Source organism: Syngnathus typhle, linkage group LG3 (genome assembly GCF_033458585.1).
Source record: "Syngnathus typhle isolate RoL2023-S1 ecotype Sweden linkage group LG3, RoL_Styp_1.0, whole genome shotgun sequence".
Lineage (NCBI taxonomy): Eukaryota > Metazoa > Chordata > Actinopteri > Syngnathiformes > Syngnathidae > Syngnathus > Syngnathus typhle.
The window spans coordinates 20,115,980-20,133,155 of record NC_083740.1 but is presented as its reverse complement, the minus strand read 5'-3'; the positions used below and the strand labels follow the sequence as shown (position 1 = coordinate 20,133,155).

At 41.1% G+C, this 17,176-nt stretch overlaps 1 protein-coding gene across 2 annotated transcripts in view; it reads left to right on the top strand.

The window, feature by feature from the left end:
- Positions 1–1,124: 1,124 nt before the first annotated feature.
- Positions 1,125–17,176, top strand: part of LOC133151487 (VPS10 domain-containing receptor SorCS1) — a 214,455-nt gene continuing 198,403 nt past the window's right edge. For both annotated transcript variants that reach the window (XR_009713916.1, XM_061274566.1), the window contains exon 1: positions 1,125–1,882. Coding sequence is in view for 1 of the 2 variants with exons in the window: in XM_061274566.1 (XP_061130550.1) it covers positions 1,271–1,882 (612 nt within the window). In the remaining variant the exon portion in view is untranslated. The remainder of the gene's footprint in view (positions 1,883–17,176) is intronic.

Sequence of the window (17,176 nt, the reverse complement as noted above, 5' to 3'; positions counted from 1 at the left end):
TACAATGGTCGGTTCGTTCTGTCAAGAACAAGGCAGGGCGACTAAATGCAGCACAGATCTTTATTGGAAAAGGGGAAAGTGGAAGGCTGGACTGCTGGAGTGCTGCTGGCCTCGGAGCGACAAGCTAGCTGATGGCAGGAACCAACCTGGTGGAGAGCGCAGCAGAGCAAGCGCGCTGGGTGGAAGAATGCAGCACGTAGTCATGGTCAGCAATTAGGTGGTTGAGGCGGGCGGCGATTAGAGTGTAGTCAAGGACAGGCAAGTGGTCAGGACGGGAAGCGAGGAAGACGAGTCGGCAATGTCACGGGATCGGTCTGGCAGAGCACAGTGGTGCCGTCACAGGCAGGGTAAGAGGGCGAACCAACAATGACTGGATGGGTTCATGGGGTTTAAGTAGGGTTGACCTAACGAGCAGTGGCAGGTGCTGGTGATTGGCTTGATTGGGGGCATGGCTGAGAGTGATAATGTTGAGGGAAAGGAGTGGCTGGATGGCAGGTTTTCCGGTTGCCCCCCACATTCCAACAACAGGCATGGTGGGCGGATTGAGCACTCAAAATTGCCCGTAGGTGTGAGTCCGGATGGTTCTTCTCTGTGTGCCCTGCGATTGGCCCGTGACCCCCGAAGGGACAAAGCGGTACAGAAAATGGATGTGTGTGTGTGTGTGTGTGTCCTTGTGCATGCGCATATGTGGGCTGCTGTCGAAGGGATTTGTTTTGTGATAAGAACTACAATAGTAAAATATATTTTATTTGGTGTCATTTGTCGTTGTCGATCTGAAAATCAATAAAACGACATTTAAAAGGAAGCTCACTTGTGTCCCCGGTAGTGAGGGTAAGATGGATGCTTGGAAACTTTTTCAATATTCCTGATGGAAATCACACAAAGTGACAAAATACTTTTTTCCATTACATTTCCAAAAATTTTATTTTACTAATTTTTATTGAATAAGAAATAAACACGCAACAGATAGATCCTTTGAGTGAAGCATATTAGTGGACACTGGACAATACATGGAGAAGACAGGAGGGACATTATCTGTCACTGAATCCGCAGCTCCTCCCCCCCAGCGTGCGAGGCTTCAAATAATCAAATTCTTCAACTTGCATCAGTTTGTCTCCATAGCACTTTTTAGTACGCTGCAATTGGGCGACCCTACAACTTAAGCAGCGCGTGGCATCTTCAAAACGCAAAAGCAATTGGCGCATCGAAAAGGCAGCATACGGACGCAATCTACACCAGCAGCTGCAGCAGCATTTTTCTGCCGTCGACAATGGGAAGGGAGATGCTATTTTTCCCGAAGTGGCACAGCGCGCTTTGGTTTGAAATTGTGCTGATGTTCTTGATATTGCAAGGCGCCAGACCCGAGATAACTTGCAGGTCATGTCAGGTTGGAAATACGGTGCTTGCCCGGCAAATGTTACTGACATTTTTCACAAACGAAAGTGTGACACAATTTAAAGAAGTTGACGGTCACAGCGATGAGGCTGGGAGATCCCGAGCAGCAAGTGTCGGAACTCCAAGGCTCCGTCGCACATCTTTTTCCGCTGAACGCGCTCCTGATCGGGCAGAGGCGTTGAGACTGACACGGAGTACAGAAACTCTGCGCTCAAATGAAGTCGGTGACAGCCGCTTTTCAGCACAATACAACGCCACTGGCGGTGCAAAAAGAACGCGCGGCAGCAGAAGCAGCGATGACCGCAGTCTTGGACGCCCGAATTCTGGAAGGAGAGTGACGCGCTCAGAACTGCGCTGGAGAAGCGAAGAGAGGCGAGTCGGGGGCTCCAGGCAGGACGAGCTCAAACTTAACAGCTCCACGTTTGCCTTGACCGGGGATTCATCTCACAACCAAGCTATGGTGCACTGGTCTGGCCAGAACAGCAGCGTAAGTGATTTCTCCTTTCGATGACCAACACCTCTATACATTATTAACTCATGCTGGCCAAATCAGGCGGGGCACATCACTCCACGGTAATGATCTGAAAGTGAACGAATGTTTCTGCAAAGGGCCAAAAATGTGTTATTGGGGGTGTGACTAGAGATTTTGTTTCTTTGATTCATTTGGGAAATGGTTTGCCCTCTGACCTGTATATTATGGAGAGTCTCGGGTTGGAGTTGCACTCATAACACCCAGCAACAGTATTGCTGCTGTCTAATACACTATAATGGACCAATTGTTTCCAGATGAGTACAAATACATTTAATGGAACGTACAGTAATTCATCCTGAGTGGATTTGTGTCCATTAGGAACACATAATGAGCATAAGAGGATTAATAAATTGTCAAATAAATTGCCACATACAGGACTGATACCATCAAATATTTGTTTGCATTTAAAAGAGCACGAACACTTTTATTCCAATTTAGACATGATATTACAACTGTAACTATTTAGCACTCTTTACCATTGTGATTCATGTTGGATTAATGAATGCGAGTGAAAGGCGACCCGAGAAATGTATCACGTTGTCACAGTTTTAATTTTATATATTGGCCCATTTCTCAGTTTTTTATTCATAATTCATAAATTGAACAAAGCCTCCATATAAGAACAGCCTGAAACCTTTGTCGATGCACAGTACTGTATTTGTCCATAACACCAAATTGAATGCAAAATGAAAACAAAAACAAAGAAAAAAAACAGCAAAACTGAATATGAACACCAGTTATTGTAAGTGCTTTTTTGTTGTCCTCTTATTTACATAACTCAATACAATTTGTTATTATTTCTCAAAACTTCAATTAACATGGGAAAAAGATGTCCTTGGGGAGCATGGTGTCAATGTATATTTTTGCTGCAGAACCAATGGCTCGACAGCTGCTTTTTTCCACAGTCGAAATACAAATTGAAATAACGAATCACTTCTTTTGTTTTTATGTGAAGGTTTGAATTTTTCTTCTGTAATTGGCTTCCACAAGTCAATATAATTTTTTTGTTCCAGTGCTCCACACAAATCTGTACCAAACTAGTTATACTCAAACTCGTACTACCAATTTTCACATCCACCACTTTTCCCATGACTTCCTTTCCTTGCAACCGACACATTATTTCAGCTTTTAACAAATTTGACCTGCCATGGCTGGCAAAAATGTTTGATTTTATAATGTGAATCAAAGCTATTCAATAAACAATCTGTCCCTATTCTTTTGGATGATGAAAACAATTTAGTAGCCTTCTTGTTTTTATATTGTGTCGCGTACTTGTATGTCTATCGTGTTATGTGTCTCGTCACCGTGGGATAGAGAATAACGTAATTTCGGTCTCTTTGTGTGTTGTGACGTGGAGAGATTGACAATAAAGCTGACTTTGACTTTAACTTTGACTTTGATATGCAAAGCTGATGCAGAACTAATGTTTTTTTGGAAGCAGAAGTCCTCACCACTGGAGATGTAGAAACAAACAGATGAGTTACTACTGCCACATACTATGTAAAGAATCACGATATGGTTTTGCTGATGTTGAAAATAACCTGTGGCCCATTGTCTTGGGATGTTTGAGGTTGTATATCTTCCAGATGAAATTGAGACACTAATGACAGTGATTTAAGTTTAACAGCCCCGAGCGCATGACACAAATGGACTACGAATATAGAAGAACACCTAATAGACTATGTGCAATTTATTACCTAATAGCAGAAGATGACAGGGATACACTGATGAATGGTTGAATCATGATGTGCTCAGAACAATTTTGTGTAATTACGTATATGTGCAGCTCATAAAGTTCTCACTTTAAATGATACACGGACTAATAAAAAACATATCCCGGGAAATACCATCGACCAATTCTTAGAAAAGAAACAGAATGAGACAAACATACACACTGTGGTTTATTTATCAAGTTTTTCTAGGTAAATGTCTGTTCTGTTGAATGCTTTGGGTACAAAATTGGTACAGTATGTAGGCAGAAACTATTTAGCCTGCAGAAAATTCCCTTCCTCTGCAGTCATAGGAACAAAAACCTCCATCCATCCATTTTAAACACCGCTTATCCTGTTTAGGGTCGCGGGAGGCGCTGGAGCCTATCCCAGCCGGCAAGGGACGAAAGGTAGACTATACCCTGAACTGGTCGCCAGCCAGACGCAGGGCACATATAGAGACAAACAACCAGCCACACCCACATACACACTGTCACTGAATGGGAATCAGTCCCACGCTGCCTCAGGCAAGTGTACCCTTACAGCATCAGCGACTTGCTACAAAAACCTAAAAAAGACTAAAACTTGAGGGCAGTAAACTGCAATCAATAAAAGACATGTGGGAGTAGTAATTACTAAATACAATGAATGAAATAGGAAGTACACTTGAAACGTTAATTGTACAAATCGTAATGCTCTTTTCATGTATGTGCAATACAAAGTGCTAATGTGGTACTTTTTAATACTTCCAATGGAATTGGCGCCACTCCCCTACCCCTACCACCTCATGGAACAATTTCCTAAGTCTATCAGATGTGCATGACAGAGACAGCAGTCTGTCAGGAAACATGCTCCACTGCATAATTTCTACGTCATAGACTGGGTGGTTCGGTTCATGTTGTCCAATGACAGCCCTTTATGGCGGGTCCTTCTCTCTGTAACATGTTAAGGATTCCGGTTCTGTTCTAATAACAGAACAAACTTTTCTCATTGTCTTCCTATCGCATCTCTTTTTTTTGATGCAGCACATGGCAGCAAAGAAAATTTCTTTGAATATTTACTGTGTTTCTACCATGTGGATTTACATGTTCATACTGTTACTTTTTTAAAGGGAAAGGGAATGAAAAACCAATAGCATTAAAATGACAGCCTATGTGTACTGCAAACTTCAGACTGGTCGATTTTTCGCCTTTACGACACAATGATGATTACAGCGTGTTGTCGACTGGTCATTAATAAGGTGTTTGTGGCTTGTGGAGGAGGCAGGGCTACTTGCAGAAACTGATGAGAGCGCTGAGTCAAATTAGTTCACCACCTTAAGTGAGTTAAATTGTCTTAAATGTGTGAATGCACAGCTTTGGCAAGTGAGCGCACACCAGTTAAGGTGGGAACGCAGGCTTGAACAGGGTTTTGAAAAGCTTTCTGAAAACTTACTAGTACAGTACAATGAAAGGATTGGGCAGAAACAGTTAAACACACACAAAGTGTTCCAGGGCAATTGTTTGCAAACATAAACTATGCATAACCCACTTCAATGGTGACCCCAGAATGAGAACAAGTTAACTCATTTGGCTAATTTGTGCAAACATTACCTGGCTGCTCCAATGGCAAGCACATGGTGCGAGTATGGTTTTCTTCTGGGTGCAAAGCCCATCATGTCACCAAGCCCATATCCATCCACTTGGTTTCTAAAGTAGTAAAACGTAAAAGCTGAGATTGTGCTTGTTGTTGATATAATTGCTGTTCTTCATGAATTCTCTGTATCTGCTGGACATCGTTAGTCAGTACAGATTGCTATAAGGCAGTACTGAAAAGAATGACGGTGATATCGGCAGCGATTGGTTTATGGCAGTTGTGTCAAACTCATTTATGTCGTGAGTCGCATCATAGTCATAGTTTCCTTTGGTGGGGTATTATGACTGGCCTACACAGTTAATGAATAACTAGTTTTTAAATCAAAGACTAGTAAAAACTCTTCAAATATTTTCCAAAGATGAATGGTTATGCACATTTTTAGCGATATCTCTATTTTTTAAGCGTGAAGACAATTTGTAATTTTAGCATTGACACATGAAGTTGATGCACAATCTGTCTTTGCGGGCCACATAAAAATGATGTGGTGGGCCGTATCTGGCCCACGAGCCTTGAGTTTGACACCTATGGTTTATGGTGACTCAACTTTCATTACAGCAGTATTGACTTCCATGAGGCTTAAACTTTTTAACTTTTGGTAATTTTTCCAATCACAGGAGAATCACTTTGTCTTCTATTCTTTGCTTCTCTCATTAAAATTGCATTGTCTGTTAATTAATTAAAGCTTCATTGCCATGTTAACTTTTCACGTGTTTAAATCAAATCCGTAAATATGGACACAGCTGTATTTATTATTTTGCTGGTAAACTTCAACTCAAGAATTTAAGTTATTTACGTAGAAGAGGTGTTCTTAAAATATTTTTGTACTTTTTGAAGAATTTGAAAGTAATAGAAAAGTGAAACATTTAGCGTTTTTTTCCGTGTATAGTGCGCCCCCATGTATAATACGCACCCTAAAAATGGCATGCTGATGCTGGAAAAAAGCCTGTACCCATGTATAATACGCACCCAATTTTTATGAATTTTTTTTTATGAATTTTTTTTTGTTGTTTTGCCGATCAAGTCCCAATCATCGTCACACACGCAGGGAGGCAATGGGTCCCATTTTTATAGTCTTTGGTATGGTCTTAACTAGGCTGGATGTAATTTTTTTTGTTGGCGTTGATTTCTCCGACTGCCCATAAACGCACCACCGCGCTCCGTGCGCGCACGGGAAAGAGGCGTGCGGACGTGTAAAAGGCGGCTCTGTATGGGAGAGACGTTGAAGAGGAATAAAAACACCCTTGGAAACCAAAACTTGGTGATTTCAAGTTTCGTTTCGAGGGACATTTGTCACGTCTCGTCCCCAGTTTTGCTATGTGTCTAGGTTGCCGTAGTTTCTGTTCGCGTCGCCCCTCTCTTCCTGTGTCACCTCAATCGATGTAACGTGTTTTGTATTTAAGTCCTGTCTGCCCCTCGCTCACCGTCGGATCATTGCATGTGTTACTGTCATGATGTCTGTTTGCTTTCTGTTCCTGTCTTTGGTAATGTCACCCTGTCTTTTTGTTCCACGACTTTGTCAGTCAGTCCTGTTGTTGGTTTTGTTTTCTAAAAAAAAATAAATAAATAAATAAATAAATAAATAAAAATTTTTGTACCCATGTATAATGCGCACCCCAGATTTTAGGACAATAAATTCGTTAAATTTTGCGCACTATACACGGAAAAAAACGGTAATGTAGACTGTTAACTGTTAAAATAGTTTACAACCGTAACATTTGCTGCTTGTTGAATTGGAAAATACAAATAACCTTTAATTTTGGTTGAATTATACTTTCCGTATTTTCAAGGACAATGCAACTCATACTCGTATCAGTACTCTGTATCGGCAAGCACTGTATTCAAAATACTCGTATCACTTTTTTAAAAAGCGGTTTCGGTGCATCCCTAGTAATATATCCTGAGTCGATCAGTTTCTTCATACCATACATACTGATCACGGTATGTTCAATAGGTTGTTCTCTATCTGTACATGTGTTGAAGTGTAATAAACAAATGTCGCGCAATGATTTTTGTTGAATCAAAATCATTATTTTAGAAATAAATTAAACAAAGATTATCACCAATATTGATCACATTTATGGCTGCAACATCTCCTGTTACTAGTTTGACAAATGTATAGGGATCTTGAATCAAATTCTAATAGCATTCAAATAGTTGATGGAGTGGTAATAAACTTGGTGTCACTGTTGCACATCACACTTGTCGTTCTTTAACACAAATTGCTAAACAAGTTAGTGCAATGATGTTACGTAGCCTTCATTATCTTCACTTTGTACTCCTTTTTGTTAAACATCGCACACATCAAATTCACAACACTAGTCACAATGATTCAAATCAGCATCCTTTGGGAGGAAAAAAAGCTGCTCAATATGATGGCAGATGCTCATATCCAGCAAATGGGGCTGAATAAAACATAAACCTACACAACAAAACAAGTAATAGCTTTGAATATAGCTGACGAGAAACAACGGTCATCCACAGCGTATCTGTCAATGATCTTTCTTATAACACAGAAAAACTCAATCATCCATCCATCCATTTTCCGAACCGCTTAGTCCCCACGGGGGTTGCGGGAGTGCTGGAGCCTATCCCAGCCGTCATCGGGCAGTAGGCGGGGGACACCCTGAACCGGTTGCCAGCCAATTGCAGGGCACACAGAGACAAACAACTATTTGCACTCACACCTAGGGACAATTTGGAGTCTTCAATCGGCCTACCAATCATGTTTTTGGGATGTGGGAGGAAACCGGAGTGCCCGGAGAAAGCCCGCGCTGGCCCGGGGAGAACATGCAAACTCCACACAGGGAGGGCCGGACCCTCCTAACTGTGAGGCGGACGTGCTACCCAGTGCGTCACCGAGCTCAATCATGCTGGACAAAAAATGCTGCAGTCATTTATGCTTCAGATGTTAGTCTTTTATCAGTAACCTGGATATTTTCATCTATTTTTCTCCTCAGCAAAGTCATCCATTGCGGATAAGTGTCTCAAAAAATTAAATGAAACTTTGTGTTTGTGTTGTGGCAATTGACTCATTATTGTGTTTTTGCAACATGAACTTTACGGGACAGCAAATGCTCGATTAGACAAGTGTATGTTATGTAAACATTCATATTCCTATAATAAGGTTTAGGGGTGTGGGTGGCATGCTTTCTGTGGAGTATGTGGCATATTGTTCTGATGGATTATAACCATGTATTGGGACAATATTTTCCTTTATGAATGGCAGTCAAAAAATGGTTTCTTGCTGACCTATTGACAATTTGAAAACAGCTCTTTCACTCTTGTAACAAAGTAAGATTCTGGCACCAATTAATTAGGCACTAGTCGTGAGTCTATGCTGTGATATAAAAAAAATCACAGCATATACCACTGTGGTTGCACTGTCTAGGCTATATTTATGACTTGCTGCATGCAACACCTACTTTTTTATGCCAGCGTCTGACTGTTCCTCCTTTAAGTTAATAAATGGGTCTCCAGCAATTCTCAAATGACTTGTCATATTTTCAGAATATGTTCCTGTTTTGACATTTGAGCACATATCAGGGGCATGGAGTCAAACAGGAAATCTGTATTTGCAACCTATGAATCCGAGCAGAATTACTGTTTGTCTACAACTGGGGAGGGCAAATAATTGTCCAGTCTTGAAAAAAAGAGACCTCCCAATTTTGAGATGCTGCAGGCGTGTCTGCTGGATGCACTCAAGGCCTTGCACATTCAGCTGTCAAACATGTCTGCTCTAACTTCGTTCACAGTGCACAAGCACTCATGGGCAACAGACACTCTTGCCACCATGCAGTCTCTCAACCCGAACAAATACCCTCCTTTGAATTCGTTGGAATTCAGTATACCAGTGATATAATTGTGGCTTTCCATGGTGTACTCCCCAGTGGCCACTTTGTATTTTATGTCCAAAACCAGGGTTACGCTTCGCAATGTTGCAGCTGGCCAGCGAGAACGCTGAGGTTAGGCTAGGCTAGATGATGACTTTGATGGCTAATGCATGTTGTAATAGGAGTAGAAGAAGAAGAACTCCTACAAAAACAATAGGGACATTGCAGCGGTCGCTTTTCAGGTCCTAACTAAATAGCAGTGAATCGTGTAAATCCGTTGAGAAAAATATTTTTCGTATATATATTGCATTAGCCTCGGCGACCCGCCGCAACGCCATCTTTAGGCACATCTCAAAACAAAATTAGTTAAATTGTGAGTATGGAAATCGGGTTCCCTCTGTAAACCTAACTCACTGGCAGCAGTGATGTGACAACATCCGCCTTATTTTCGGTAGCATTTTGGCGCTACTTTCGTCACATCATTTCCACTTGTTGACTTAACTTACACGAAGAACTGTATTTACACCGCCACAATGTGAATTTGCGATTGGGTTTTCATCACTTGTAGAGGAGTTATTTACTCGAACGGGATCAAGAACTGCTTCAGATGGGCATGGCTCGAGAGCTGCGTCATCGTATAACTCGGAACACAGTCCGTAACCACGTGCCTGACTGAACATATCCGTAAAGTAGATGTCCCGGGGAAGGTTTTGTGTACATCAGCAGACTCAGTCGCTCATTCTAACCCTTTCATTCTTAAATGTATGTTAAATCAGCAGCACTGCTCAGTACTGACCCCGTGAGAAAGCGTTAATTGATAGACTGTGTTATGAAACACAACTTATTTGCCACGCAAGAACTCACTTATTCACAGCTTTTGGGGAATTTATCCTGCAGTTATTTGCTGAAAAACTTGCCTTTTCATTGTATTTGTGCTATCTTCAAATGCCTTAAAATGCGACAAGAATACTGCCAAAATCCCCATCTTGGTGCCAGGTAATTATGTTGATGTGACACATTTGAACTGAGAAACAATCTTACACATTTTCAAAAGGGGTCCGTTACTTGGTGCGGGGCTCATTCTTGCCCATTCCCCATGAACAGTGTGTGTGTGTGTGTGTGTGTGTGGGGGGGGGGGATTACTGAAAACAGGGGGAATAATATACAGTTTGAAAATATCTGTTTGAATGTGAGGTCATACCCTCCAAGAGTCGAAACATGGGATGACTTAGCCAGAAAGAGAAATAATCTCCTACTCATTGGGTAGGCCCCATCTGTCATTTTACTATACCTTGAAATCAGTGACGTGTGGTGAGGTTCATGACTGGAGAGGCATTGACGTCCCCTCCCCCCCCATATCAAATCCCATATCAGCAGTCTTCACACATAAAAACACTCAATAAGGCATATGAAATCAAAAACTTGTTTTCGATCATGCGTACCGCTCTATTTGACAAGACATGCTCCGAAGTCCCGTTGTCCGAATCAAACCTTTTAACTCCGGAGTTGGTCTTCCTTTACTGATGACCTCCTGTTTCGACCGAAAATCCATAGTTAAAAATCGTTTGAGTTTGCATATGTAATCGTCCACTGCAAGACGAAAAAAAAAAAACAAAGCAAAAAAACGAATATAAAACGAAATAAATCGACGACTGCTCCTCAGTTGTTCACTGTAAATTTGAACTGGAGATCACTTATTCATACTTATGCATGAAGCATCCGGGAATCACTCGCGCTCCCTGCCATAAGGCTGGAGAACTTTTTTTCGTTGTCTCCGTAAGGTTGCTTTTCAAAGCCGTTTTGTTCATCTAAAGAAACACGACGTTACATACAGATGACAAAAAACACTAGATATTATATACATCAGCTTAACTACGGAAATGAGTTAATATAGCCACAATGTTTGAACACTTAAACAGCGACATAGAGACAGACAGCAGTTCAGTCTAACTGCATAGCCTGTCAGCATAGGCAGCCGCGTGATTATGCAATCCTCAGAGGAGGCAAGGCAGGAAGTTGCCTCCACCGAGCGACTCGTCTTCAGTTTTAGCATAACTATAAAATGTCAGCAATTTTGGTTCAAAATGATACAAAACTACTGAAATCAACAGGAAAACGACTTTATAATAAAAACAATTGAATTAGTTTTTTCCTCTTCTCATGATGGCAGGGGAGGCACGTCCTTGCTTGAAATAGGACAGGTGCAGGCATCTGGAGAACTAGAACTTGGCACATGTGCTAATGTCACAACACATTTAGTTCAACCTTGTCATTACCAAGTTAAATTACCACGTATCCCTCAGGTGAAGCTTTGATCATCTGACCCCCATGCGTCACAGCCTGGAAGTTATCAAAGCCTATCAACAAGTAAAACTAGCTTGTTGACAAGTCATCACTTTGGATCAAATTCAGAAACAATTCATCTGCTATCACATCTCAGAAAACCGAATTAAATGTCACATCATGTACAGTCTATGCCTTAGCTTACAGTACAATATAGCATGATATAGCTCCTTTAAGCAATGAGAATGACTATCTAGAAATGATGCTACACTGATTTAAAAAAGCTCTGCTGTAAGGGAATTGTTTAAAATATAATCTATTCAAATTTATTTATTTTCTCCCCATAGAGTTACAAAAAAAAAAAAAGAGTACAATGCACCTGAACAAACAAATTAACAGAATCTTGATAACTTTTCGAGAGTTAAGCAATGAGAAAAATGTGAAGGAAATAGTGCCAATGCTTTGAACAGCTGATCTGTGTGTCCGGATCCATCTCCTTTTTCTGCTGTCTGTTTTCTCTGTAAGCTTTTGCAGACTTGGCTCATGCAGTCAGTGACTAATTGACAATTTGTAATTGACAATCTTGCGCTGGCTCTTTTAAGTGAATATGAAAACAGCTCCGAATACACATTACTACAGTTTTGCTATTCAATATATAATAATAAGGTGCAAAACAGTGATGCGTAACTGCTTGTTGACAATAAAGCAGACTTTGACTTTGACTTTATTTCGAGCCTTGAATTGTGCTTTTGGAGTTGACAAAATCTGTAGAAAGTCCTTCAAAAAAAAAATGCTTTGAAACAATAGAATCTTCTTAGCAGCATGGATAAGATTTTTCAAGTGCCCCTCATTCATTCATTCATTCATTCATTCATTCATTCATTCATTCATTCATTCATTCATTCATTCATTCATTCATTCATTCATTCATTCATTCATTATCCAAATCGCTTATCCTCACGAGGGTTGTGGGTGTACTGGAGCGTATCCCAGGAGTGTTTGGTCGATAGGCGAGGTACACCTGTCACGTACTGGCGCCACCTGTGACAGGACCACGCCCTTACTACAGTTTTGCTATTCAAGGTGCAAAACAGTGATGCGTAACTGCTTATTTCGAGCCTTGAATTGTGCTTTTGGAGTTGACAAAATCTGTAGAAAGTCCTTCAAAAAAAATGGTTTGAAACAATAGAATCTTCTTAGTTTATCAGCAGCATGGATAAGATTTTTCAAGTGCCCCTCATTCATTCATTTATTCATTATCCAAACCGCTTATCCTCACGAGGGTTGTGGGTGTACTGGAGCGTATCCCAGGAGTCTTTGGTCGATAGGCGAGGTACACCTGTCACGTACTGGCGCCACCTGTGACAGGACCACGTCTTCCCCTATCAGTGGAATCGCTGCCACCTGCTACAGGCTCATGGACAGCGCTATATCAACGCCGCCAGCGCAGACCCGGGTGTCAGTCTGTCCCGTGATGTTGCTTCGCTCTCCGGTCCACGACAAACTGACTTCCTTGAAGTTTTCCCCAGCCCGATCGCCGCTCCAGCGCCAGCTCCAGCTACTCCCACCGTACCCCCGCCCGCAATAAAGTCTCTGTCGCAACGCAGTTGGCTGTACTGTCCGATCCCTAACAACACCAAGAAAGTGGTCGCCAGCTGATCGCACAGTCCCATTTTGCATCCCTGATTAAGCTAAAGCTAAGTCATGCTCCAGTTCAGCATTTGATCTAAGTGATGATTGCTGTGTGAGGGGTGGTAGCCACTTTATATATTTAACTCGACACATGCTCGAGTGGTTCAGTGTGGAGGCGTGTGATGGTAGGAGGCGAATGAGAGGACTGATGAGGGACTCAGCAAACGGCATTCTTCTGAAAATTAAGGGAATTTTATTAATTATATCATCCAACAAAGACTGGCAGTAATGTAAAACGACAGTTGAGTGAATCACACATAATACTTGGTGATTTTTGTAAAACAAGCTCATTAAATAGTTCTGAAAAAACTGATTGACTGTGTAATCAAAGGTTACCTCAATCAGTTAATATGACTCTGTTCCATTATAGCAGTGGTTCTCAACCTTTTTTCATTTATGTTCTTGAAATATATTTTTTTCGGTACCCACCTAACCAGCGCAAACCATTTTGGGATAAAAAATACTAAAAATAAGGGTTTGGTGACATCAGAGTATGATTTATTAAACTTTGAAACTCCTCTAGACTATTTGGGAATCAAAAGATATAACTCAAATTAGAAATTAAGTAACTTTACTTTGCATAAATAAAATAATTACCCATATAAAGCAGGGGTCCCCAAACTTTTGCCTGTGAGGGCCACATAACCTTTCCCTTCTCTGATGGGGGGCCGGTGTCAGTTTGTAACAGAAAAAGTGTGACGATCGTAGGGGAGCTTAAAAAAAAAAATGTTTTCCAGAAAGCCACACATAACCAAATAACGGTTATTTAATAACCCTTTCCAGGTTCTTTACAGAAAAAAAGTCAGGAAACAAATAATAACACTATTAATGAAATAAATAATAACTAAATAACCCTCTCTGAGTTCTTCACAGAAAAAACAGGAAATAAATAATAACTAAATAACTCTCTCTGGGTTCTTCATAGAAAAAAAAAGCCATGGAAAATTAACTTTCTGTTGTGCGATGCACAATCTTAACAGATAAAAGTTCAGCTCAGTTGTCAGAGCAGAATCTCTCTGACATATATGAGCAGTCTCTTAAAGTTCTTGTGTTCCTTCCTTATAATCCTTTTGTAGGTTTCAGTAGGCTTGTAGACACCGCTGTCTTTTTTGTTAAAGTTTGCTAGTGCGTCATAGTCTGGAGTAAAACTTGTTGTGGCAATTCTTAGGCGAGATCCGAGACGTTGGTCCGTTTACCTCGATCTGTGACGGGTTGATGTTGACATTCATGTGGCTGAACGTGACGTCGCGTACATCGAGCCAAATTGGCCACTCTCTTTTAAACGCTCGTCACTGTGTCCACCTTGCTTTTCCTTGGGCGACTCATTTTAATGGAAGGATTCCAGGGGAAGGTATGTGGGTGGCTTTAGCGCAAAACTGCATCTGAAAGCTCAGCGCGCGAATTACAAGAATGCTGTCGTCACAGCCCACGCTCTAAATTCGGGACTGATACAAATAGAGTGCGAGTGCGCCATGTCCGTACACGCACTTGTGAGTGTGCACCGAGCTTCCTGACACGGCTTCCGGTAGTAAATGCGCAGGCGAGCGCTTCCCCATCTACTGGGGAAACGCAGTCATTTCAGGCAAAATGACCAAAACAAAAAGTTTAATAATACAATTTGTTCAGGGTTGGCGGGCCGGATTAAACGGTCCCGTGGGCCGTATCCGGCCCGCGGGCCGTAGTTTGGTGACCACTGATATAAAGGGTCATACTAAGGATCTGTTGTTCAAAACAAATCATTAACTTAACTTTAAAGATCAGGGAAGAAAGATTGAAAAGTTTTTCTTGAGACCTCAAGAATCCCTATCTCAAAAGCTGTTGTGCTGCAGTGTTGAGATTGCACATACCGTAATTTTCGGAACCATAAATCGCGGGTTTTTTCATAGTTTGGGTGGGGGGGGCCGACTTATACTGAGGAGCGACTTATGTGAATTTTTTCAAAAATCTTCATAATTCAAAAAAAAAGAAAAAAAAAGTTAAACTGCGATAAACGAACCGTGATGTAGCAAGGGATTACTGTAATTTGAATTTCAAGTGATGTCAGTTGTTCGGCGCGGTGGTTGTTTACATAAAGGACAAAGATTCGATCACGGGATGACGAAGGGCCCCACGTACTACCGGCATCATTAGCGGCTTTGTTTGTAAGTGACACGGAGGACGAAGAGTTTGAAGGTTTTAATGATTTGGAGTGACACAGAAGGTTTGAAAAACTATTATGGCTTTTACGCACGCCCGGTCCTACTGTACGGAATTCTCTTTCACCTCCGTGGATGGAAGTCGGGGGCCGGCGCTCGGCCGGGTGGCTGTGCGGGGACGGTGGATGGGGCTCGGACATGGCTTTCACGCACCGGTCCTATTCTATACAGCTCTCTTCCACCTCCGTGGCTGGAAGTGCCACCTCCGGGGATGGAAGTCCACGCCGCCGCACACCTGGAAGTCCACGCCGTTGCTTGGGGCCGTGTGGTGGTGAACTATTTATGTTATAGTTATTTGATACATTTGATTTCGTATAGCAACTTGTATATGTTTCTATCGTTACAGTTCAGTACTTGTCGCCTCGTTGAACTCTTGTTTTGTTAAATAAAGAGACGTTTACCAAACCCATGTCTTTCCTTGTACTTTGTTAACGCTATAATATAGTTATATACTAGATCTGTGGAATAACGACGAGGCTGACGTCAGGGCGCACGCGCGGCGTTCTTGACAAAGGACAAGGGATTTGATTGATTAATTTAATGATTTGGAGTGACACAAATGGTTTTGATAATATTGTTGTTTATCTGATAGTTATTTGATATATATACTTTATATATCGTTATATGGGTCTGTGGAATATTTGGAATATTCAGACGTCCGCGGCGCATACGCGGCATCGTTTCCATAAAAGACGATCGATGGATTTAATGAATTGGAGTGACACAGATGGTTTTATAAACGTGTTATTTATGTAATAGTTTTTTTTAAATAACTCTGAATGTTACGACAGGCCCGTTCTCAGCTCTCGTTTGTGTTTATGTCACGTTAGCATACCTATTGTTTAGCCTGTTGTTCCTCGTTCATATCTGTTCTTGGTGTTGGATTTTGTCGAATAAATTTCCCCCAAAACGCGACTTGTACTCCGGAGCGACTTATATATGTTTCTTTTCACGCTATTGTGCATTTTATGGCACATGCGACCTATATTCCGGAGCGACTTTTAGTCCGAAAATTACGGTACATATTGTAGATACAGGGGTGCACAAACAGACCAGTCGGTCTTTCCAATTGGCTTCTCTAGGCGCCTCGGTGGGTTTGTCACAGTCATTACGTTTAAATTTACTGTCTGTTTATCTTCCACATGCTGATCGTCTCAAATTCTGTAAATATCTGTAGATATCTATTTCATCCCAACATTACCAAGTGTCAACACTGAACATTGCACCGTTGCACTAAACTGAAAACGCAAAGAGGCATTTTGTGACATTTTAGTGAGACACTTGGGCTTGTGCCTCCCTAAGGATCTTCGTTCTCAATGACGGGGATGCAACTGCTCTTTTCTTTACATTGATGCTACTCTAAATACTCATTTAAGGATATTTTAAAATTTGAAATACCCCTGAAGTGCCTTGAAATATAACCCCGCGGGGACTGGTACTTCTATTTGAGAACCATTGCTTTATAGCTTAGTTGAATTACATTTGAAGGACTCCTTTCCAAAATCAGATAAAAGCCCAGTTTTAAAAATCATCATTCAAATCAAATCACCGATTTTTTTTTCCCATGCCATTCATGGTGTATAGAACCTTTTCACATTTAACATGTTTGTACTGTTTGAATGAAATGTTTCAACCAAGTATTTTATGAATTTTGTACAATTTGCAAGTTTGGATGAAGAAACGTTTTAGAATAACCACAGTGGAAAATTCCAAATTTAACAATCGACATTGACTATCATGTAATAAAAAGTTTAAATGCTCTGCACAAAAAATGTTATTTTAACTATATAGTGTGACACTATCTGAAGAAAGGTAGATTTCAGAAGTGTCCATTCTTTTTTAAACATGAATAAAATGTGCAGCATCCAGCAGAGATGCTCTTTTAACTTTCATGATTCCATTTGG